The sequence below is a fragment of the Gouania willdenowi genome, chromosome 6 (genome assembly GCF_900634775.1).
Source record: "Gouania willdenowi chromosome 6, fGouWil2.1, whole genome shotgun sequence".
NCBI classification, from domain to species: domain Eukaryota; kingdom Metazoa; phylum Chordata; class Actinopteri; order Blenniiformes; family Gobiesocidae; genus Gouania; species Gouania willdenowi.
The window spans coordinates 28,699,413-28,725,281 of NC_041049.1; the positions used below are offsets into that span (position 1 = coordinate 28,699,413).

Here is a 25,869-nt window from a genome sequence, read left to right on the forward strand (position 1 = left end):
TGAACAGCATTGGCTTTGAAAACTGATTTTTTCATTTTATTTATTTATTTTTTAAGTAGAATATTTTCCTATACCCTCTTAGCCTGCACTCAGTGTCAGGTCTGACAACAAAAGGAATCAGTTTCCCTACCCCCCTAAGGGTGATGTAATGTTTACCCAACAGTCAAATAGCACGTGTTAAATCAATTATTGGCTTTATAAATGGTTAAACTTTAATATTTATACTCATAGCTATATTTTAGATTGCACATCACAGAATAATTCGCTGTTTGCCGCAAAATTGATGCGCTACTTCTTTTGACAATGACTTTGTCCTGGATTTGACTATTTTATTGTTTAAATGTAAGGGTCTAAGATGAGGACAGGTTTTAAAAAGTTATATTTTTAAAAACTAGAGAAAGTGGAAACAAAATCTATATTTTCATTAAAAAGTAAAAAAAATTTCCCCATTGCTGTTAAAGATACATTAGTGCACTAAGCGTTACCATGGTTACACGGTGCAGCAAAAGTTGGAGGCTGCCGTGTTTCATAGTCATCATCATAATTCTGTTATGTTCTTAACATTAAAATAAACTACATTTTACTTATTATTATTAATTTGTGCTACAGGTAAGACATGCACTTGGACACATTGTTGAAGTTGCACCTATTTTTCTTAAGCTTTTCTGTAACAAAAAAATTCAGTAGCCTTCCTAGAAACATTATATGATTCTTAACCTTCTTGGAGGCACTAAACCCTGCAAGATTCATCTGTGCATTCAAAGAACCCTTCGTAATTGGATAAATGAAATATTTCTTCAAAACATAGGTATATATTTTATTCAGCCACGCACATTTGAAAGCCTAAGCCGTTTTTGTTATTATTTTTTTTTTTTGCTTAGTTAAAAACACTTTAATTTGATATTAAAAATGAAATGTAACATTATTGTAATTGGTAATTATTGATTGTAAAAGGTTTTAATTTAGTTTATCATGGAAATGTATTTGTGTAACACATTTTTCTGTTTCTTGACCTCTGAGATGGACTCATCAAACCCCTGGGGTTCAATCGAACCGAGGTTAAGAACCACTGGTGTTTCAGCATACTTTCACCTAAAACTTCAGATTTATTTGGGCCATGCCCTGAACCAGTCAACAAATCAAGATGAATGGCATGCAGCATGTGAACAAAATGATCTTTTTAGCCACATCTGAGATTTTTTTTCTTGTCACCAACAGCTAAATTATTAAAAGTGATGTTCGTATACATTTGATGTATTTAAAGGATATTTTTGGGGTGCTGTCAGAAGCATTATTTACCTGAGCAAATAAACCCTGTTATTTCGCCTCATACCTGCTATTAGTTCATACTCCACAAGCTGTTTCCTCTGTGCACGTGTTCCCTAATCAGCCTGAATATAATGAAACACAATCTAAGCGTACAATGACCATAGGGCATGTGATTGTATCCGAGGGTCACATTATCAACATTCATGTCAGCATTAGCATAAAGACCAATCTGAGTATTAACAGAGGAAAGAACAAAAGGTTTGTGTGTTTTTTTTCTTCCTGTTTCAGTATGTTGTGTGGGGTCTGTACTACGAAGCTGGATAAGTATACATCCAAGATATCTCTCTGTTATCAGGCTTCAAACATTCTCGATCAGAGAGCCCATGTCCTACGAAGTAGGATATAAACATGTTCACTTAAGCATGGTGATTTCAGACAGGCTACGTGCCTCCTGTGACAGGGGCGGAGATTGTAGCGTCAGACCAATCACAATCACGGAGAAACTCAAAAATAACCTATAAAAAAACAATATAAACAATAAATAAAATCACTAAGCATACAATAACATTATAAACATTGAAAAAAAATGTGATTGTAAGGGGTTTATATAGACCTATATGTACAGAATACTAATCCAACATCTGGTCTTAACCAGAACAAACAGGTCAGAACATATTACTCCAGTTTTAAAGTCTTTACACTGGCTCCCAGTCAGCCTCAGAATAGACTTTAAAGTTCTGCTGCTGGTGTATAAATCTGTGAATGGGTTTGGTCCAGAATACATCAGTGAGATGTTAGTCAGGTATGAACCCAGCAGGTCTCTCAGATCTATGTACACAGGTCAGATAGTGGAGCCCAGAGTTCACAATAAACATGGTGATGCTGCTTTTAGTTGTTATGCTGCAAAGAAGTGGAACAAACTGAAGTCAGCATCCAAACATTTTTAAATCAAAGTTAAAGACACTCTTTTTCTCTACTGCATGTGATTGAGAGGGAGATTTTTGGTCATGTTGTTGTTGATGTTTGTTGATGATTGAATTTTTTTTTACTGATGATTTTAAATGTGTTGTTGTTGACTTTAATGTTCTTATTGATTTTAAGCTGTTCTCTGTTGCACTTTTTGATCATGTAAGGCACGTTGAGTTGCCTTGTGTAGGCAACGCAATGTGCCTGCAAGGCAAGGCAAATTTATTTAAGTTACCATGGTGATTTAGCCCAGTAAGATATTAACCAGTGTCGTAGTACAGCACATACTGAATAGATCCTGGAAGTTAGCGTGTAAATCCAGCTTTGTAGTACAGGCCCTTAATGTTTTTGGAGTAATTTTGTATGTTTGTTGTGGTTTTTTATATTTTGAAACTTTGTATTTGTTGGCTTTTGTGTTTATGAGTCATTTTTGTGTGTTTTTTTCAATGTGTATATTTTCTTTCATTTTGTGTCATTGTTTTGTGCATTTTTGTTGTCCCTTTGTATATTTTTGTTGCTGCTTTGTGTGATTTTGTAGTTGATTTGTGTGTTTACTTTTGTGGCTCCAGTGCCACCAGTTGCCCATGTTTGCTGTAAGGGGTTGTTGCTTTAAAGGCTGTATGTGGTGTGTGAGTGTACTGTGCGGTCAGGCCGGCTCTGTTAACCAGCTGACCTTTACTGACTGAACTCCGACATCAGTAGTTCTCTATCCTGAAGCACAAAGAGGAAACATCCTGCTGTGATTGGTATGCAAGAGATTGTCCTCAGCCCCAGTTCACAGAACAGAGACTTCTAATCCATTACAGATTGGGGCCACAAACATTGGCCAGTGATTGTAAACATTGTGATTGTGTCTGATCTGAGGGCCATATAAACAACATTCATGTCAGCAATACACAATAAAGAACAGGTTCGTGTGTTTTTGTTGTTGTGTGTATTTTACTGTAATTTTGTTTTGTTTTTTGATTAATTTTGTGTTTTGTGTTTTTTTTTTGGGGGGGGGGGTGGTCATTCTGTTTTGCTGGTTTTGTGTGTTTGAGCATTCTTTTTCTATTTCTATGTTGCATTTTCTGCTATTTTCATGTGTTTTTATTGTCGTTTTATGTGGTTTTGGTTTCATTCTACTAAGTAATTTTTCTGTATTTTCTGTTGTTTTGGTATATGATTTAGTTGTGTGTTTTATTTGTCCTTTTGTGTATTTTGCTATAATTTTTGAATGTTTTTTAAGTCATTTTGTGTATATTTTGAGTCATTTTGTGCAATCACTTTGGAGACTGCACAAAATGAGTCTGAGGTCACATGTCAGACCTAAAGCATCCTCAATTCAGTTCAACTTTATTTGTTGAACTGAATTTACAACACAATCATCTCAATGCGCTTATCAAAATATAACATTCATAATAAGAAAAAACCCAACAAGATCCACATGAACAGGCATTTAGCGACAGTGGGAAGAAACATCTCCCTTTTAACAGGAAGAAATCTCCAGCAGAACCAGAGGTGGCAGCCATCTGCTGTGACTGGTTGGGGTTAGTGGACAAAAGGACCAACAGAACAGGATAGAGAGATAGAGCATCAGAGTGTCTCAGACTAGTTGAGACGTGAACCACAGATCAGGAACTGATCATCAGCTTCACGACACCTGAAACAGAGCAGAGAGAGAGAAGGGCGAGGAGAAGACACTGACTGCAGAAAAACATGATACATTATTATCAAGTCAACCTGCCTTGTCCTTGGGCCTCACTCCCAGTGGCCTAGTCAACACTTATTATAAAGGTGACAAATCTCTTCCCATTTATTGGTAAGTTAGGTTATTTTATTCAGATCCAATCTATGATGGAATTTGCAATTTTTGAATTCAAAGTTATTTCCATATGAACTGGTATTCCCACTGCAAACAAAGTCAGAGCTCTGTCATATTTCCATTGTTTGACTGCACCACTCTGTTTTCTAGGTGTGAAAGGATCGAACACTCAGGACATTTCTCTCTGGACGTCTATTCGTGGGCAACAAGACCTCAAAATGAGCAACATCCAGTGAGTACGACACTTTCTATTTTGAAGTGTGAAATGTTGGATCTGCTCTGAGCAGAAATGGAATGTGAGCACGTGGAGTGCTGCACACGCTCCACCTGTGAGTGACTTTCAACAGCCCAGGGGGGGCTCTGTGCTCTGTGGGCAGCACTCAGCATTCAGGGGACGCTCACTTGTCACCTTCTCCTATTAGTAATTACTCCATGTGTAGTCCAGCAGACAGGCTGTGCATTCTGATGACAGCCAAGGGGTGAGGGATGGAAAGCAATGGCAGGAAGTGAGCTCAGTCAGCTGCTTTTAAACCAGTAGGAGGCTCAGACTGGAGACTATAGAAGCTTTGGAGTCCAGAACACAGACCAACATCTGGATGAGCAGCTTTTATCAGACCAGGGCCACAAACATGTGATCATATCTGATCTGAGGGTCACATTATCAACATTCATGTCGGCATTAGAATAATAACCAATCTGAGCTTTAACACAGGACAGAACAGAGGATTTGTATGGGTTTCCTTTTCTTCATATCTATTTTTTTGTCAATTTGTTATTTTGTTTTCTAATTTTTTTATTTTTGTTGACATTTTGTATGATTTTCTTTCATTTTGTGTGTTTTTGTTTTCATTACCGCTGCCAGGAAGGTCATATTTTCACTCGTGTTTATTTGTTTAGCAGAATTACGTCAAAAGTACTCAACGGATTCTGACAACATTTTCACCAAAGAAAAACCAATAGCCTTGAAAGATTCCATGAAACTTTGGAGGGGATCCAGACCCATGCAGTATACTGATTCTGGATCAGTTAAAAAATCCTCATCTCTCATCATTGGCCACATTTAAAAGAGTCTTATCTTGGTTTGTAATTGACTCAATCTTTATGAAATTTGATTCAGTTATGTTGGGTTGGTCTCAATTATTCCATAGAGTTCCATCCAGATCAGATCCAGATTGCACATTTCATCACAATTTTCTTTTTTTATTATTATTTTTTTAATAAGCCCTACCCATACATTTGGACCTACTATATTATTAATAACAGAGCTAGACAATGTCTTCTAAGCCTTTAAAATGTGAATGATCATGATATAATGATCACTGATCCAGATTATTGCCAATATCTGGCAAAGAGGATATGTAGAGCGTGGTGGAGGTTTCTGCTTTCTGAGTGTTCTTGTTTTGTGTATTTTTGTTCTCATTTTGTTTGTTTTTCTTTCTTTTTGTGCACACTAGTCATTTTGTGTGTTTTTGTTGTCATTCTGAAGATTTTGCTAGGTTTTTATAGTCCTTTTGTTTATTCTTCTACATCTTCATCCATCAAAATGCCTCACGAGCAGAGACTATGTATTCAATTGTTGGAGCACTGTTACAAAAGATGACTAACCTCTGTTATGATGTTTTATCTGTGAATCTTATCTCTGTTATCTGTTGTTGGATTAGTATTCTGTACATTTAGGTCTATATAAACCCCTTACAATCACATTTCTTTTCAATGTTTTTAATGTTATTGTATGCTTAGTGATTTTAATTATTGTTTATATAGTTTTTTGTAGGTTATTTTCTAGTTTCTTTGTTTTATAGCTATATTTTCTTCATTATTTAATAGCACTGATTGCACAAATAAGCTCTTTGAGCTTTCTGCCTCTTCCTGCACTGTGTATCTATCTATTTCTGTGATAATGTGCTATCTTTTTTTCTAAATTTTGCAAAATAAATCAAAAAAGTAAATCTGCCCTGGATAACATCTATTTGAGAATATTTGAAGGGTACATTTTTAACATCTTTCCTATAGTGACATATACAAGATGTTGTAGGAGCGAACATAGAGAAATTAGACGTGACAGAGTTATTAAAAAAAACTCTAAATATCCTATACTGACCACACATGACCTACTGAAGTCTATGAATGACAAGGAGACACCCTCGATGATCTGTCACTTTATGCTGACAGTAATTTGAGAATCCCTGGATCAGCCTGAATCACCTTGAACAGAACGCTTCCTTTCAGCTCTGATGCTAACGCTTTGATAGTCGAATGCTTTGTGTGAGTTTACACCTTTAACAGACTGTAGTAATGCACTTGCATCTCAATCCAGACAAGGAGGAATACAATGAACACACAAATGGCATCGTCCCATCACAAGCCAGTGCTAAAATAACTATGTGACCCTCGGTCAGATTTTCTTTGGCCCCAAAATTGCTCCAAAAACAGACAAAAAAAATAACAGAAAGTATGCAAAACAATAACAAGAATACAAAAGGCTAGTATCACACAAAACTACAAAAACTGAAAATAAGAGAAAAATGTACAAAAACACAAAAAAGCAACAACAAAAATAACTTATAATAACTTATTTTAAAAAAATAAAATAAACCTCGTGTAATATTGTACATTTTTTACAAATTCAATGAAAATTAGATTAAAAAAAAATATCATAAGACGAAAGAAAATTGGTACGACTTAAGAGTTGTTCATTACATCTAACCCAGACAAGTTCATTTAAAGCAGTGATTCTCAACTGATGGGTCGGGACCGAAAAGTGGGTCACAAACGTGTACTGGGTGTGTCGCAGACAGCTAATAAAAAATAAATACTTAATGTGAGTCTCTTTTTAGACTTGTCTTTTATTTTGAAATACATTTTTCCTTTGACAGGAATGCTGTGAAATGCATATTGCACAGTAAAATGTATAAATGTATGTTTTCAAAAAGATTATATGTTTTCAACAGCTATTTAAAAAAAACTAAAATTTCTACAGTTCTAAAAAAAAAAAAAGTGGAAAAATAGGGGTCACAATGTGAGACTAGTTGACAACCCTCGATTTAAAGGATAATTGTACATGTCCAGCCCTTTAGAGCATCCAGTGTGACCAATGTGTTGGAGTGACAGAGAAAGCACATATCATTGTATAAATTACCAACAGTAGATATTTCAGTCCTTCCAAATACACAAATTCAATGAAACTGCACAGTATTAGTCATTTTTTATCTTATATTGTTGAAAAAACATAAAATGTTTCAATTTTTTTTTTTATTTCCGAAAAATTCTCCAAATTAAATAAATATTGGTTAAAAAAAATCCCCCAAAATTAAGCGTAGATCCACAGGGACTGATGTCACACATTTCTTGTATATTGTCGGTGCCGTACACACTGTATATATCATTAATAGGAGGATGTTGAAATGACTTGTGTTCCCATTTCTAATCTGCGGCACACTAGACAGTAAACTGATATGCTTTTGGTCCCTGAACTGAAATGAGTTTGACAGCCCAGATTTAGTGACTCCAATCCAAATACCTGTGTTTTTTTTTAAAGGGGAACCAAAGTGCCCTGAAAAAACTGTTATAAGTTTGAGGAGAACATGAAAAACCCAAGACCAGGAGTTGAACCCCAATTATACAGAGTAGTATTAGGGCCACAGAAGAAAAACACAATTTGGTGGCTAAAAAAACAAAAAAAGAATATGCTTCAGAAAAAAGTCGAAAATCAAAGTAGACATTTTTTTTCCCCCACAGAGAAAGCAGAGCAACGGGGAGCTGCATGCACACTGCTGTAAGTAAGTTTCTGAAGTTTTGCAAATGCAAGCTGAATTCCATTAATAGAATTCTGAATAAAATTTTTATTGTTGCAAAAGGCAGATTACAGCAGTCAAAAACACTAAAATCTGAGAACTCTGAGACATATTATTACAGGAGCATTATGGGAGATAGATGATGAGAAGGACACCGTTGATCTAGTTTAAACTCTGTCCCTTTCCACGTCTTTGCCCTCACTGACCGCTACAATCCGTTTCCCCTCCATGGGGTTTCCAGGTTTAGGATCCAGCATTCCCCCGTGTTGTAATCAATACCTTCCACCACTGTTAAGTACTGTGGTTATTGATGTCTCCTAACTGGCTGCACTGGGACTGCAGCCAAGCGATGTAAATCTCCTGTTCCAGGGCGACTTCTCCTTGGCTGCTATTGGCTGAGCTATAGGATCACAGACCTCCCACACCAACATTTCATCTTTAGGCCTTTTGTGGAGCTTAAAATGTCACCTTGGGAGGTTTTTGGGGGGTTTTATTGTTATTTTAAGCCACTCCTACATGAAACACCGCACATGCATCTTCACTTCTGCCTTTGTTTTTGTTTTTTTACATTTTGTCCTCATTTGGAGCACAACTCAACTTCATTCATGTAGTGGCAATTACAACAAGACATCTTAAGGCTCTCATCACAAAGTGTAAAGTTAAGTAAAAAAAAAAAAAAAAAAAATGGGGAAAAAAAAACATCATTTTAACACAAGAAAGCATGAGTTACTGAGCCCCAGGTTGTTTAAAAGTGTGTGGTCAGAGATGGGCAACTGATCTGACCAATCTGTGCATCAACACAGGAAAGACCAAAGAGTTTGTTAGTTTTTTGTGTGTTATTTTCTCATTTTGTTTGTGTTTTTGTAGTCATTTTGCATATTTATTGTCATCTTCTATATTTTTCTTACTTTATGTGATGTGTTGTTTGGGTTTATGGAGTCAGTGTATTTATTTTTGTTGTCGTTTTGTATATTTTGTAGTCATCTAGTGTGTTTTGAAAGTCATTTTGTGTGTTTACTTGGCGGAAAGCACAAAATTAGACTCAGGGCCTCATGTGGTCCCCGGTCCACCATTTGCCACCAGTTTTGTCTATGTTAGATAAATCCCATGAATAGAACACAACCTTTCTCTGCATCTTTGCCATCTGTGCTGCAGACGTCACTAATGTGCACAAGGACACGTTGTGCTGGTTTAATGATTTATTCCTGTACAGACAGCAGAGAATAAATGAACTGTAATAGTAAAAGGTGTGTCCTGAATGTAATGCTTCTGTGGCTCTGTTGTACGTTGTTTGTCGCAGGGTTTCTCCCCAGCCCAGAGCATCAGAGCTGGAGGTCATCTCCCAGCAGGTGGAGGAGGACAACCAGTGTGTGGCTCCTGTGCAGCTGCTGGGCTTTGCGTACAGAGACTTGCCTTTGGCAGCGCTGGATTTATCCCTGGCTGGATCTCAGCTCATCTCAAACCCTGACGAAGAGGAAAACAGGGATGGGTAGGTCCCTGACAGAGCAGCATAAGAAATGATTGTTTCATGTACAGGTATTGTTTGCATATATGGACCTTGGAATCAAAATAGCGTTGAAATCTAAAATAATGGTAACTATTAGGGGTGTGACGATACACTCAGCTCACGAGACGAGACGAGACACGATATTGGGTTCACGAGAACGAGACGAGACGAGGTTTTAAGAAAACTACAATCACAAAATATATGACTTTTTATTTAACTGAGCTGCACATGCATTTTGAAATGTTTTATTATAATTATTTACATGCGTGATGTAAGCATGAGCTTTTAATAAACTTCTTCTTCCACAAATTGAAACTAAAATTTATAAAAGTTAAAATAAAATAAATAAAATAATGTATTTGTTTCTTTTTTCCAAGTGCTAACAATATTATGTGCAAAACCAAATCAAAGTTCTACTCTGTCGATACAGAGTGCAAATAGTGCAAACAGAGCCTGACCAAGTGTGTCATTAACAACATGCTTCACACCCATGTTATTTTAACTGTTAATAAACTACTTCTTCTACAAATTGAAACTAGAACTAAAATGTTCTCCTCCTCCTCTTCTTCTTTTCCTTCTCCTGCTTTAGGTTTTGGCAGGATAGACGTAGCAAAGGTGCATTACTGCCCCCACAGGTCACAAATAGAAGGAAAAAAAATAAAAATGAATACATAAAAACTCTTGCGAGACAGATTTTTAATGCAATGAGAAATCTCGTTGAGTTTAATCTCGCGATATCTCGTGGCACAAGATCTCGTTACATCCCTAGTAATTATTTATTGTTAGTGTATTGCACTATGATTGTATGGAAATATGTTTGGGAAAAAATTTGGAGTATACAGTATGTACCAAATTTTGGTTAATTTGAGAACAATTATTATTATAGTACGACTAGTAGAATAAAATGAATCTACTAGTACTACTAGTGAGATATTTTGAGTTTTAGTTTTGGTTTTACTGGTTTTACTCGTGACTCAACTAGTCTGGGACACTCGGATGGACTATTCTTCTATTCTATTCTGGTCGTCCTTCTGTTCACTAACCCAACCAGTCAACGCAGATGGCTGCCACCTCTGAACCTGGTTCCGCTGGAGATTTCTTCTTATAAAAATTATATTATTATTATAATATTATAATATTTTCTTCCCACTGCCACTAAATGCTTGTTCATGTGGATCTTGTTGGGTTCTTTCTTTCTTACTATGGACTTTATATTTTGTTTTGCGCTTTGAAATGACTTTGTTGTATTTTACGCTATATAAATAAAGTTGAATCGAATTGAATTAAAAGTTTTTATACACTAGTGCTACTAAATCCAGCATTCTGATTGGTTGTAATAAAGCCAATGGTGAGCCTGAATTTGCTTTTCCCCTCCCCCTAATTACCATATAAGCTTACTACTAGTACTACTGAACATTTTTCAATCTACTAATAGTAAACAAAAATTAATTACTTTGCGCACTGGTTGATCTTAAAGTGTAAGTCCATCCTAAAACTACTTTTTTCTGCTGAATACATACTGTATTTGTAAAGTAATGCAGTTTATTAATCCTAGTCCCACTCTTCACATTTTAGTCTAAGTAGGGCTGGGCGATATGCCTGAAATATGTATCACAATAAAAGTGTTTCATATCAGTCGATATCGATAATTATTGATTCTTTTTTTTTTTTTTCACCTATTTAAAATAAGGACCAGAAGAAAAAAGGCCAAATTTAAATACTTTTATTTTAAACGTAATCTTTAACATTTAAAAATAGGTCAACAAAACTATGGAAATAAACTAAAAAACCTCAATTCACAAAATAAACTGTTCAATGTACAAATATAGACATTAAATAATCAAACAAAATGTGCAACACATTTTATACATAATCATTACTAACATCTCTGACATGAAATGAACAGCAGAGTATGTTATAATAAAATATTATGGTGGCGATTTTGGCATTTCTTTCCTCAATTATAATAAAATTCTTTTCTAAAAAAAAAAAAAAAAAAAAACACATGAAAAGTAAAAATAAATCCAATAGTGTTTTTACTCTTTAATATAAACCACTGCTGCTTTAAGTATTAAATCTGACCATAAGTAAAGCAGTGGACATTTGTGGTTTGATGACAGTAAGTCGTGAATTTTTTACTTGGTGTCTTAGGTGGTTAGCATTAGCTCTTAGCCCAGTCTGATGTGTCAGTGGGTTAGCTTAGCTTAGCGTGCTTAAGTGGAGTTTCCAGCATGCTTCTGTCTCTCTGTCAACCTGTTTGTGAGATCTTTGGGTGGATCTGCCTGAGGATCTTGGACTGGTTCACTTTGTTAAATGTCTAGTCTTTAAGCAGCACTGGTACATCCGCGGTATAACATGAAACTACTAATGTACACAGCTACTTTGGAGCAGTTCAAGCTGTTTATCTGCCTACACCCCCCAGAATGCCTTGCGGTTCTGGGTCGTGGGTTGTTTCCGGGTTTTAAAATTATCGAACATTCTATTGCAAATATTTTCTATTGATATCGATTACATCTCTATCACGATATATATCGTTATCATTTTATCGCCCAGACTTAAGTCTAAGTATTTACATTTTGCGTTTTTATTTGTAAAATGTCAGAGTGAATGCCGTCTATGGGTTTAACGTTGGCTATTACAATTGAATTTTTCTATTAGCTGAGATTAGATCAGTGACGTCTAACCGTTAGTGTTGGCCCCACCCCTCCTATAAAAATGGGAGGAGGGACTAGGTTTCCTCCTCTCACAGCCCTCAGTAAGCATTGATTGACAGCTCCGTCCAGAACTGTGCAGCGCTGTGGGGGCGGGGCAACTGTGACTGTGCGTATCTTAACTACTATAGGAGCAACGCACACAATCAAGACATTTTTTTTTATTTCACCCTAAGTGGCAGGTCAGCAAAAACCTGTGGGTGTATTTGTTCTTTACCTATGGTTCATATTACTGATATCAAATTTTGTCCAAACAAATTTCCAACTAATAGATTTTTTTTTTTTTTTTGTATATCTTTGCCTCCATAAGATCACAGATAATGTGACATTGTGTCGGCTAATTTCATATTTATGGCTGAATTGCAGCGATCTCTAATCTGCACACGCAGACAAAGCTCAGCCATCAGTGGTTAATTACACCTGACATATTGACTCATTCCTGGCTTTGTGCCGGAGGACGGGAGCTGAGGAGTTTGTTTGTGTCTCAGGCTTTCTCTGTTCACTCTGACTGTACCAACCTGAAATGTCAGAGTTATTTGATATAGCGAGCATTGTTTCCTCATGCCTGTATTGCCGTGCTGCAGGCCCAGTGCTCCTCAGGACAGAATGCAGCCCTCTCAAAGCTCCCCTGAAGTGAGCAATCATGGCTCCACTCAGGAAGTCTGACTCACACCCTTTTGGGATGCTGAGATGCTGGCATCCATGATGGAATGCTAGACGTCCGGCAGTTTGCCTTCAAAGCCTTTGTGTGTCAGCTGATGATGTCTAACTGGGCTGGACCTGCTCATATTAATCTTTAGTTCTGGGACACAGAGACAGATGGTGTTATCCCTGAGACGCTCTCACCTATCCTTCCTTCTCAGTCATTACTCTGCAAAAACAGCAAGAAACACCGAATCAGAGCAGAATTATTATCCCAAAGGAAAGACATCAAACAGTAGCAGAGGAATTGACTTTGCTTAAAAATGCCTTATGTGGTCATAAAGACTGGACTGAGTTCAGTATGTAACCAGGAAGGAACTTCAGATTGCTACAGGAATCTCTGACATTCCAAAGTGAAACTGTCATTGTTGTTTCTACCTGCATTGGTCATCTGGAAGTATTCACGCAGTGCTGCACTTTACACGTCAAGAGGGCCACACCTGAGCAATGGAATGATGATTAAAGTAAAATAACCAAGGTCTGTGGGATTGCTACTGTAATGCATTGGTGTTCTCACTGCCTTAAACCTGGAGAAACAGTTGCTGAAAGGTGCCGTAGACTTCTCTAATGGACTTTCCCCTAACACCGAGGGCTCACTGGTCCAAAGATGGGACAGTGTGAGCGGCCGAGTCCCTGACAGCTCTCGCTGCACTGTGCCCCATATGACGGTGCATAAAAGTGTTTTGGATTTTGACAGTACATTATGTGACGGCTACGCCTACAGCACTGAATGTTTATGGAGCTATCTAGCAACTTAGCTGTAAACACGTCACGGTTCCAAAAAGAATCCAAATATGATGCATATTTTATGGTTACTATAAGTTAATACAGAATATAAAATGCAAACTCACCTTGTATAATGGCAAATGTGGTCATCTAAGTTAGCAAAGCGCTCCAGACAAAAACGCGTCCGCAGCTGCAGCCTCTCTATTTGACTCATGCTGCGTTCACACCAAATGCGTCTTCTGCGGCACCGGACGCATCTGCATGAGTCACAGGATCAAAAAATGTCCCCATTTGCTTCATATGCATGTTTGAAGCAAAGCCCCGCCCACCAGCGACACATCCAACTTGGTGAGTTTCACTGCCTGCTGAAGTGAGGAGCTGTGCTCCTCTTTCTCCTCTCATAAACATAAACCACAAGTGAAAAAAGCCGGTGTGATTAGCGGCTAATGCTATCCTAGCTCAGTGCCGACTTTCATAGATGAAAACTACAGAGAGAACTTTTACCTGCTACCACCACCTCCTCGCAGATTCTCCTACACGCCAAATCCTTCCGAGTTCGGTCCCGGTTCTAAAGGCCGTGTCATGCAGCTCGAGGTGGTCACACACAACTTCTACTCCATGGTTGAATGGGTGAACAGACCTGTGTCCGTGTTGACGGCCTGACATCATCGTCAACAAAGCAGTCGCAGGAGTTCATTATTTTCAACTCTTGCGAATATGACGAAAAATCAGGAACGCGCTTGCACGGCCAATGCTCTTGACGCATGGATCGGACCACACGCCACACAGGAACGATTTCGCATCTGGGACACATCTATTCATTGACTTTGTATGTAATCTGGATGCACAAAGATTTTGTGACGCATCCGATGTGAACGCAGCATCAGAGCCAGCTCAAAGTACATCTAAGTAGTGTACCTAGATGAACCTAGACAGTTGATAGGTCAAATCTCCTCTTTCAGACACCGAACATGCTCATTTTTTCCAACTCTCGCTGGCTTCACTAACAACAATAATCCAGGTTGATTGGCAGAACCTTGGGACCAGAAGTCCTCGCTCACACACTGTGACCGGAGGTTATTGGACCCCATATTGTGCACGTAGCCATTCAAAGCAATTATATCCAACTGCAGCCACGGGTACAGTACAAGCACACCCCCTACAAACCAGGGAGTGGTTAGTACGGAGCGTGGTTTGTAGCGGGAGTGGCTGCAGCTACACCTTTCTCATCCAAAGAGTGATGCACACTCTTACTTGTGTTTGCTTATTTTGGTTCATTGCAAAATCATACTGGCATCTATTGGCCTGGCATGTTTACTACATCGAGGTAGCATTTAGTCCCATAAGGTCATTTTGTATTTCATGTTTGTCCATGCATCAAATGTCTCTCTTTGTTAACAAGTAGTTAATATTTCAACCAAAATTAATGTAATACAGTACAGTGATTTAAAAGAGAAAACAAAAATCCAAAGCTGATGTTCAATTACATTATTTTTCTTGAGCTTTATAGGATTGTTTGAAAGCAGCAGAAAATGTAGTGTTTTGATCATATAGGCGGGATATGTTGTGTCTCATTTATATTGTACTAAATTTCTTTGAAGACATTTAGATGTTTTATAATGTTACGCTATGAAACACAAAGAAAAGTGTTCTTCAATGTCAAGACTACTGTAAGTGTTTATTTTGCACAGTGATGTTATTGGCATATTTAATTTCAGGCAATGCAACATGAATGTTGAGTTAGGGACAATGCACATTAATAGACAGACATGCTGAAAATGAACTAGTTAGCCAAAAGCTAGTTTTCATCTAGCGTCCCTGGCCAGATTTTAAAAGGCAACTAGTTAGCAATTACTGATAAAACAACGCACCAAGCCTGGATTAAAACTCTCAGAACTGCTACACAGTAAATTACAACTGGGACACAGTTGAAACAACATAGTTAATCCATACTTAACACAAGAAAAACAATGTACAAAAATTCAAATAAAATAAAATAGAAAGCTGTCAGTGTGAACATAATTGGTGGTCAAGAAGCCATATTTTTAGCTGCCGAGAAAAGCAGGTGTATGTGTTTAATGTGGTCTTCATCATTTATCGAATTCAATGCTCATGTGTATACCACCCCTAATGTGTTAACAGCTTTGGGAGGCTGTAATTGAAAATGAATTGTGGATAGTCGTAATGTTTTATTTATTTATTTATTTATTTATTTATTTATTTATTTATTTATTTATTTATTTATTTATTTTTAATGATGGAATCATTGTTTTTAGAAGGTTGTATAGGAACGTTGGTAGCATTCACTCTGGAGGTAAAATGATGACAGGGGATGGGACTTGGATAAGCAAACTGCTTCTCTCGTCTCCTTTTTCGGCATGGACAAAACAAAAAAAAAAATAACATAACTTCTGTGAATGCAACCATGTCGGAAATAAACTGAATAAATAAATGAATAATAAAATAAATTACGTTTCTTGTCACGATCCAGTTCTTAAATTGCAACAGAATGCTTTACGTTTGATACACTTGGTTGTCACAGTCAACACCCTGCATATAATACATGAGCATGTTTTAAAAAATCTCATCACATCAGTAGTGACTAAATCTGCCATCAAATATTATCAATAATCAGATAAAGGCCCCGAGGCACAAACGTCACTACGTGCTCTTATAGATGTGCAAACCCCACACAATCAGGTTTGTGTCTGTCTAGCACACAACATAACGCACACAATGCATTCAGCTCGTTTGGCTCTGATGAATATGTGTGAGGTAAAATAAAGTTAAGTAGCCTGTGTGGCTCTATTTCTTACTTGGCATCTGCTGTCTGTCTGCGTCTGCAGGTGCGTTCTCTTCCTCCTGCTGCGCTCAGAGCGACTGAGGCGATGCTTCTGTGGTTTACACTGTCAGCCACTCTTTCCAAAGCATTGATGGCAAGTGTCAGCCCAGACACAGCACAGACCATCTGCTTCATGTGCACGCTGCCCAGCGATGACACGAGTGCCCGTCTGAAAGTGCACAACATCGCCACAGCTCTGACCTTGAAAAACATTTAGCGGCCTTTATTTGAGATCTTGTCCCAAATGTCTTTATCTAATTTTAAAAATGTGGTCTCCAGCAGCTCTAATTGTTTTGCGGAAGCAAATTAATGTTAGCCTATGGTAATGTCTTAAGTATTGGCTTTCAATCACATAAACCGTTCCATTCATTAAATGTACTGTTACTGTGGTTCCTGGGGGGGTTTGGTTTTGGAGTCCTGAGCTGAACCATGGCCAGAATTAAAGGTGCAGGGCTTTGATGCAGACAGGTGGTCCATGGGGGTGCACAGTCTTTGAATGACAAACTCAGAAGACGTTTGATACATGGAGCATGTGTAGATGAGTCTGTGCTGAGACATTCCTGTGCGTTTAACCATGTGTCGCACAACTTCTTTTCATTCTTATTAATGTACCTGGAAGAGCCCCCAAGTAGGGTGGACAAATTCTGTAAAAACAGGCAAGACATTGGACCAGAATTGACAAAGTGGTTTTAAATTATTTTCCAGTACAGGGAACAGAACACAGCATCATCTGAAGTGTAGTTGTGTCTGGTTTTAACTTCTTACCTCCTTCCATTTGCTTTGTCGGTTGCTGTTATTGTCTTACCTGTATGTCTGCAAATGCCATCTCATTGGCTGGAAAAGTCTTTAACCTTATCTTTTTAGTGCTTTTGTTTTTTTCTTTGGTTTGGTGTTCTCAGCAATCTAAGGATGTCAATAAAACAGGATTAAAACTGAAATAAAGGCTTAACAATTCTGATTTATAACACATTTAAACTGACTTATTCTCCTCCTAACACCATTTTCAGATGACCAGTGCTGGAGTCTGGTATAAATATTGATGGCAGTATTATTGCACATAGTGGGAATTGTAGTAGATGACATTTGAGTGGCGGCTCCGCAGGGTTGTTGGTATTCACACACATGCAAAGAGTGAGATTGCTTTTTAAGCTGAGAGTGAGAAAAGATTAAGTGTCCTGGTGAAAACGCATTTATTACAGAGTGCTTGTCCACTGCTCTGCACATGAAACACCATGCAGTATCTGTGCTTTATTCCGTTGGCAAATGCCACCAATGAGTCATTTTACCTGGTGTTCAACACAGGTAAAATTGCAAAGTTATAGCAGATTTAAAGTATGGTAAAATTGGGTTTTGCTTTAAAGATAGGAACTATATAGATGTTACTTTCTCAGATATTTGAGCATATGCTATGCAAAGATATTATTTTCAAACCATTTTTAACGGATGTTTGTTTAATTCCATCAGCATTCAAAGTGATTCGTTTCCCATCCATGTCATTGCAGTATGTCATTACAGATATCTCAAATGTTTATTTGACTCAGCAGAATGAAAGTTAAAGATATCCATAACACCATTTGGCCCCGTCGAAACTAAAGATAGAGTTGAAGATATCTTAAACTTGACAATTCTCTTTTCTGCTGTGCAGACCAGCAATGTGGGACCCTCTTCAGTGCTTTGTGTAACGATGTATGGCACCAACAAAAGAGCAGCTTTAAAAGCTAATCACGTGTTTCAAAATCAGAGTTTTTCCATTTGTGTGTCATTTCTACGTCAGTTTACAAATTTCCGATTGATTTTCTTTCCCCTAGAACTTCTGCTTAACCACATACCTAACGTTTTTAAAACTATACCTGACTTTTGTCTCATCCAAAAGTTGTTCTTATAAATCCTTATTGGGATTTATTCACATACAAATATGCAAGCATAAAAGCTGATTGGGTTTGTTGAAAAATGATCTTGTGACTAGAACTTTGGAAAAGTTGTATGCGTTTTTAGGGGGTAGAAGGAGTTTATGTCTTAACGGAACTTCCACTTCAGAGAGGAAGAATAACAACTCTGTAAAGAAATTGGTATTAAACTCCTATCAAACAAGGATGGAATTCTACTTTCTATCTACTCTTTGATTTCAGACAATAATCAATGATATTAGTCACAGATAAAGAATATGTTTTACCATTTCTTATCAAAATTTCAAAAGTGCACACTAGAAGGATTTGTTAGAGTTAAAAGACACGTGAGAGGTGAACGATTAAAGGTCCAGTATTATGCTATTTTTCACCCATCCAACAACATAGTATTTGATGTTTATTTTCCCAAAGTTGCCTGTTTTCCAGAGTTTTAACCCTCTGTAATGTCAGTTTAATGACGCTTCTAAAAACAGGCTGTTTTGGGGCTTTCATGCATATGGATGAGTGGGTGTGTCTGTAGACGCTGACTTCATGCCTTGTTCTGAGAGGGAGATTACCATGGCAATTTTCTTTTGCTATCCACACATTCTTGTTATTGTTTTCAACCAAAAAACTGCACATTACAGTAAAACACATGGGCATTTAAGCAGCTATTGTGATTGTGAGTCAGACAAAAAAGCTGCTCCACGGTGTGTGTTTATCACATCAGCAGCGGAGTCCGTCAGATGTTTCAAACACTCACCAGAGCTGCTACGTTGCTTTCTTGTCTTCCTCACCCTCATCCCTCACCACGACTGATTACAGGAATAGTCCATTTAAGACAATAGTCCACTGTCATGTGCAACCGCTGCGTCGCATTAGGTCACAAACACGTCAGATCATCTCAAAGACGATGTGATCAACAGTTACTAAAAGTTGAACTGATAGTGAGCGATCACACTGCGCTTCAGATTATCTATGTACTGAATTATCTACATACTGAACGTAAATATATTGTCTGTGGATAAAGGGACTAGTGGTTAAGGGAGCAGGCATGTAATCGTAAACTCAGTGGTTCTAATCTCCCTGGTCCATCACTGTGGGATGTTGATCAGTCCCTTATATGAACCCTAACTGCTCTCCGAGTGCTATACCATGGCTTCCCACTGCTCCTCAGGGAGGGGTTAAATGCAGAGAATACATTTTGTGTATGTAGCTTTACACATATGATAACAAAGTATAATGTATATGATATATTAAACCGCAGTGTTTGTTTTACCTGTGAGGTAGTTTGAGGGAGGAGCTCACATTCTTATGGGGTAGGAGGAGCCAGGATTGTCAGGAGGGGGAGTTTCCGCGATTTGACGTTACAAATCGCCCATTTGGAGCTGACTTTTTACAAAATTTGGAATAACAAGGGAGGGAGGAATGTGTCCCTCTGAATGAGGCAAAAGGAATGTATATCACTTTAGAAAAACCATTATAAAGTTGTTTTTTTCATAATACCGTCCCTTTAAATAGTTGATGGGATTATATTGCAATGAGGGGACATAACATGATGATTGTATTTGATCTCACACATATTAACAAAATTAAACTAACAGATGAACATGTTCCACTAAAATAGTAATTCTATTGCTAGCTAATTACTAAACAAAGATGAGCAAAGGACACACGGGAAGAAGAAAAGAGTGAGTCAGTGGAAACAGAGCAGAACCTCTCTCTCCTGTACAGCACTATCACTTCTATCATAAGCTGCCATCGATTGGTCTCATGATCTAATCTGTGCTTTGCTGCTGCCAGACCTGCTTCCATCTTCCTCCACCGAGCCACTCACATGTTGACGTCTTTATGGAGCTGTCGGAAGCACGCGCCATCTTCATTTCCTGCACACACACCCAGTCTGTTTTTACTCTGTGCACGTGTGTCATTTCACCATTTCAAACTCGCTCTGAATCTGTGTGAAAAAGAGGTGATTCTTTATTCTTTTTTCTTGGCGTTGCTCCACCTCCTCGTAAATACTTCAGTCCCTGACATTCAAGCTTTAGAGAGATTTCCCTAAAATTAAGTTTCCCAGCTCTGAGTAATCCATCACTGCCATTTACTTCACTTCCAGACAAGAGTTTTCTTTACAGATTTATTAAATTATTACTTTCTCTGTCTGGCTTGAGAGCGAGGTCTGCAGGTATTATGTTTCCATAAGCGTGAGTTAGACTAAAGTTTCTCAGGCTTCTTAGAGAAGGCCTTGTCTTTCTGTGACTGTATCATTTCTAGTGTTGGCTCCTTTCCACTGGCTGATGGGTGCTGACGTTGTACCGTCTTGGTGGTATTTGCTAATGACTTTCTCTCCGTCACTGCTCCGTCACCTCAGGTGTTGAGCAGCTATCCTGTTAGCTTTGGCTGGCACTGTGCACACAGCCTGTGGGAGGGGCTAGCCTGTCTACAATCCAGAGCCACGTGTTCAAAATCGTGCTTCCATCCTATCATGACGGCCATTCTTTGCATTTTGTCTTTTGATTCGGCACCATTAATTCAATTTAGGTTATAAGATCTGATCTATATAAGTCACCCTGTCATTTTAGAATTTTTCATTTTAAGCGTGACGAGACATGAGCTCTACTCTTCAGTAGAACTTGATGATTTATTTTTTTTATGCCAAAGCCACTGATAAGATCTTAAATCCCTGAGATGCTAGGAGTATATCTAACAGGAAAAAGTAGAGAAAAAAAACAGAAGAAGGATCTTGTCCTTCATCTTAATGTTGACCATGTGATCAACCTAATCTTGTGGGGTACATGGGACAACAGATAAAGCTGCACTGCTTCTTCTCACAGCAACACTAACGGACACACTCACATGTCTCGACTGTGAAATGTAGAACTGCAAATAGAGAGAAAAAGTCCTGTGTGACTCATTGATATTTGTCATTATTTATTGACGACAAATCCCCAGGAGTGTCTGAAGTGTCTGCTTCTGACTGGAGAAGGTGAGCGAATGGATTTAAGACACATCTTCAGGCAGTGTGCACCTGTACGAGCTGCAGGTACACCAGGGACATGGATCTACTCCAGACTAATGGAAAAATATAGCAACGTGGAGGCATCCGTGTGAAGCACTGGCTAAATCTCAGGGGAAATCTACAGAAACGTTCTGCAATCAAGCTTAGTGACCTCAGCTGATTTCTCCATCCTTTCTCTACTTTGGTGCTGTAAGGCACTGAGGACAGACAAAGTCAAATGAAGGGATTGTCTTTTCAGTAACATAAGCAAACACCTTTTAGGATAAAAATGACAGAGAAAACAGGAATCATTGTGTAAATAACCAACTATTTCAGTTGTAGATGTCTAATTCCCTCCAAATACACAAATTCAATGAAACTCCACAATATTTGCAGGGCTCACAGTTTTCCCCACACTAATATCACATGATAGCAGTCATTTTTAAGAGTTCATTAGTCACAAATTTAAGGAAATTTAAGAGTAGATCCTGCAGGGACTGATATGTGTTTATTTACATCAGATCACCATTGGTTGTTTAGTAACGACTATAGGATATTGTTGGTGCCTTACACACTGTACACATCATTTATATGTGGATGTGCAAACTATAAACCACATTAATGTGGAAAATGCTTGTTTTCTGCCTAAAATCTATGGCCCAGTTGAGATCAAGCTGCTGCGTATTTGGCCTCTGAACTAACACGAGTGTGACAACTCTGATCCAAATGTGTAATTTGATCGTTTCTGGTAAACATCATAGAATGATACTTTTTATTTGGAAACAAAAGTAAATCAATAAGTCAAATAAAATTTGTTTGAAGCTATAGACCCTTTGATTGTTTGTAAACATTGTGACATATTTTGTTGGGTGGGGCTTTGCCTGGAGGCAAACCACCATAGCTATAAATAAACACTGGATGACTTACCCACGCTGTTAGACAATGGGGAGTGACGTAGCAACGTGGCGGCCATCTTACCTCAGACAGCTGGTCAAAAAGTGTCAGATCTCTGTAGCAAATGGAATCCTGTAAAGACTCTGACCAATCCCTGCCTTTGGGTCCGAGTGGAAAGTACCAATCAGATGCCTTCATGTCTCGCCCTGTGCACGCCCCCCTCTGTTCATCATGGATCACTCATCATCTGTTTTGTTCTTTTTTATATCAAATGGGAGTTTAAGTTTTAGGGGGTGTGGCTTTGAAGGGAGCTACGACGCTTAAAGAGGTTTTGCTAGCTCAAACAATGCTAGCTTTCCAAAATTGTGGCCTGCACCTTCAAAGCAGGACTAAGTAACTTTTTCACCTTAATAAATCCTTCTTATAGTCCCTGTGAGGGTAATACAAGTGTTTATGGGGTGATTGGGGGTCTTTCATCACTCCATGATGTCTCTGGTCAGAATGCGGGACTTCCAACCTTTACATGGTGGTAAGCTGTACTGCTTTACTGCAGCCCAATACAAACTAATGCTAGATTATGACCAGCCCCGTGGCTGCACAGGGTTGTCTATGAATTCATTTTTCTCAAACTTATATCATGGCTGAGCCAGCAAAAAAAGGCAGAGAAGACCTTTGTCTGAGGAACTGAGCAACTCCATGCAGTGACAGCTCAGCAGCAACACACAGCAATCACACACACTCTTGTTGTGGCAACAGGCACACACACACTCATAACCCAGGGCTCCCACATCACTCATTTATTTTACTTGTCTCTCTTCCTCATACTGTTCACATGGTCACTTGGGATTATATGTGTGAAAACACCCTTAGTGTCACTGTTGTATTAGGATTTTTCAGTGATCGGTTGTTACCGTCTAGGGAGAGCAAAGGTGCGCATGTAGCTGTGGGGTGGGGCAGGCGGTGGGGGGTGCAGAGTTTTTATGACAGTGACATAACCAAAAGGGACCTTTAGGGGGAGCGCTAAGCTCACGTTACTTAGTTCTGCTTTAATACGATGCTTCTCAGCGTGACAGAGGTCAGCCATCAGTTTTCTGAGCCGTTTGCTTGTTTCCCTAATGGGATCATGTGACTGCACAAGCAGGCTTATAAAATGCGTGAGGAGCTAACATATACACATATTATTTTTGTAAATTGTGCAAGCCTTGACTTTGACACATTTAATTTAGAAGAAGCCATAAACAATGAGCACAGTAAAGAAGGTGTATCTCCACCATGACCACACCCGTTCTTTTCTCCTCTCAGGTCCAACTGGCTGAAGCCGTGCTGTGGGCGGCGGGCGGCGCTGTGGCAGGTCTGTCTGCTGTCTGCAGGCTTTAACTGTGTCCTGGTCTTCTGTGTGGTCCTGGTGGTGGTGCTGCTGGTCCTGGAGCTGCTCATTGACATCAGGCTGCTGCAGTGTGAGTGGCACAAAGCCTACACACACATGAGATGTATAGCATGTACAGATACACTCACATTACAATTAAAAAGCACAAAAGCATAATTATTACGCAATCAATAACCAACGTGTATTTGTGAGTGTAAACTAACCAGGGGGTAAATCTAATAAAATAAGGAACCAATCCACTGTTATATACTGTATTATTATAATTTGCATCATTATCCTGGATAATATAATACATAATATCATTATTATTAATATTTTACTGAAGGTAGTATAAAAAATGACATTTTATTAAAATAGAATGAAGGGCATCCAAGTCAATGTGACTTGACTCTATAATGATAATGATACAAAGGGTCAGCTCTGAGGCTTTGATCATCTGTTACCGTGGGAAACCAACTCTCCCATCATCAGTCTTCAGCACCTAAAACAGCCCCACAGTGAAAGCCCAGCCTGTCTCATGTCACCATGGCATCACCTTAATCTGCCTGTTACGTGGCTCAGGGGAACCATCTCCATCTATCATAAGGAAAAGGTCGGTGCTGATGGTGCGTTTGATGTGGAGGCTCAGTACAAGTGGCAGTATCCACATCTATTAGAGTCCTCACTGTTCCTCTGGGACGCACTGAGTGAGCAGACGAGGGAGAAGTGAGACAAATGTGTGACAGGAGGCAGTAAATGGACAAATCCAGCAATGCAATTCATGGCGAACTGGCTGATAGAGAACACAGCAGAGCAATCACTCCTGTTAGACGTTAGCCTGATACTGTGCTTTAATTCCTCCCAAACAAAAGTTATCAACGTGTTCTGAATGTAAATTACTGCATAACAACATCCATATGTAAGAGAAAAGTATGCTTTTATTTCATTTATAGATATTATGCACATTGGGCAACTTCTACCAAAGCAGGACCACAAACATGTGATAGTGTCTGATCTGATGGATCACAATATAACATTAATGCCAGCATTTAGAATAAGGACCAATCTGAGCATTAACACAGGAAACAACAAATGTATTTTTTTTACCATTCTGTGTATTTTAGTTGGTGTTTAGTGTTTTAGTGTTGTTGGTATTTTGGGGTATTTCTATGGTTGTTTTGTGTGTTTTTATTGTTGGTTTTTTGTGTATATTTTTTCTTGATTTGCATTTTTCGCATATTTTTCTATTATTTTATGTTTTCTTGTAACGGTTTTGTGTATTTCTCTGTAGTTTTTTTTTTTTTTTTTGCCATTTTGTGCCTGTACTTTGGACAGAGACTTGTGGTTGTCTGTGCGTTTGGTCCTGTTCCTCACATGCATTTATAAATGGAGACGATCACCAGCACTCTAATGAGGGATCAGCAGCTCGGGAAGATGAATGAATGAATAATACACAAGCCTTTGTGTTTAACGGATATAATTAACAGAAATAGTAACAGAAAAACATCTGATTGGTGTTGTTTTTATATTCTTTATTCTTTCAGTTAATAATGCCACTCAGTTTGCCAGCATCATCCACTGGATCAGCCTGGCTATCCTCTCAGTGTTCTTCACCGAGGTCAGTTTCCTCCACCAACACTCTACCTGAGGTAGTGTGGTTTTATGTGTTTCTGTGAGTACTAACAGATTTACCACAGATGGCTTCTTTTATTAAAATGTGTTTGTGTCTGATCTGAGGGTCACATTATTTAGAATAATTACAAATTTGAGCATTATAATTGTCTTTTTTTTGTTGTTTTGTGTGTTTTTGGTGTCATTGTGTGTATTTTTTGTTGTTGTTTGTGTGTTCTTGGTATCATTTTGTATATTTTTCTCTCATTTTGTGTGTTTTTCTTGTCGTCATTTTGTTTTTATTTTTGTAGTCATCTTTTTGTTCTGTTATTTTGTGTACTTCTGGTGTTTTTTTTAAGTATATTTTACTTCATTTTGTGTGTTTTTGTTGTCAATTTTTTTTTTCTCTTTTTTTTGGTGTATTTTCATGTCATTTCATGTGTTCCTGGAGGGCCGCATGTGGCCCCTGGGCCACCAGTTGCTCATATGTCTGGAATAAGGCTTTGTCAGGCTGTGCCATCAATAGAAGTATTAGTATTTATAGTGTAATTATTCTTATTTTCCTATGAACAATGTCTACAAATCACATAGAAATGTTTCTTTTTCTGCACTGCCCACTCTGATTGATTAGAACTGTGATCAGCTGTGATCATTGATGAGCATTTTCTTCTCCTTCAGCCACATTTATCTCACACGGTTAGGTTAGCATTGGCTTTGCTAGCAAAGAAAGGAGCAGATCTGTGAAGTAGCAGTGAAGAGGAGGGTGTGTGTGTGTGCGCGTGCGCGTGTGTGT

General features: G+C 38.3%; 1 protein-coding gene across 1 annotated transcript in view; it reads left to right on the forward strand.

Annotated features, from left to right (window-relative positions):
- The window catches only part of tmem266 (transmembrane protein 266), a 36,672-nt gene that overhangs the window by 934 nt on the left and 9,869 nt on the right, over positions 1 to 25,869 (forward strand). Inside the window, exons 2-5 of the mRNA XM_028449627.1 lie at positions 4,190 to 4,271; positions 9,134 to 9,322; positions 23,402 to 23,556; positions 25,010 to 25,083. Of these exons, the coding sequence (XP_028305428.1) occupies positions 4,258 to 4,271; positions 9,134 to 9,322; positions 23,402 to 23,556; positions 25,010 to 25,083 (432 nt within the window). The 5' untranslated portion in view covers positions 4,190 to 4,257. The remainder of the gene's footprint in view (positions 1 to 4,189; positions 4,272 to 9,133; positions 9,323 to 23,401; positions 23,557 to 25,009; positions 25,084 to 25,869) is intronic.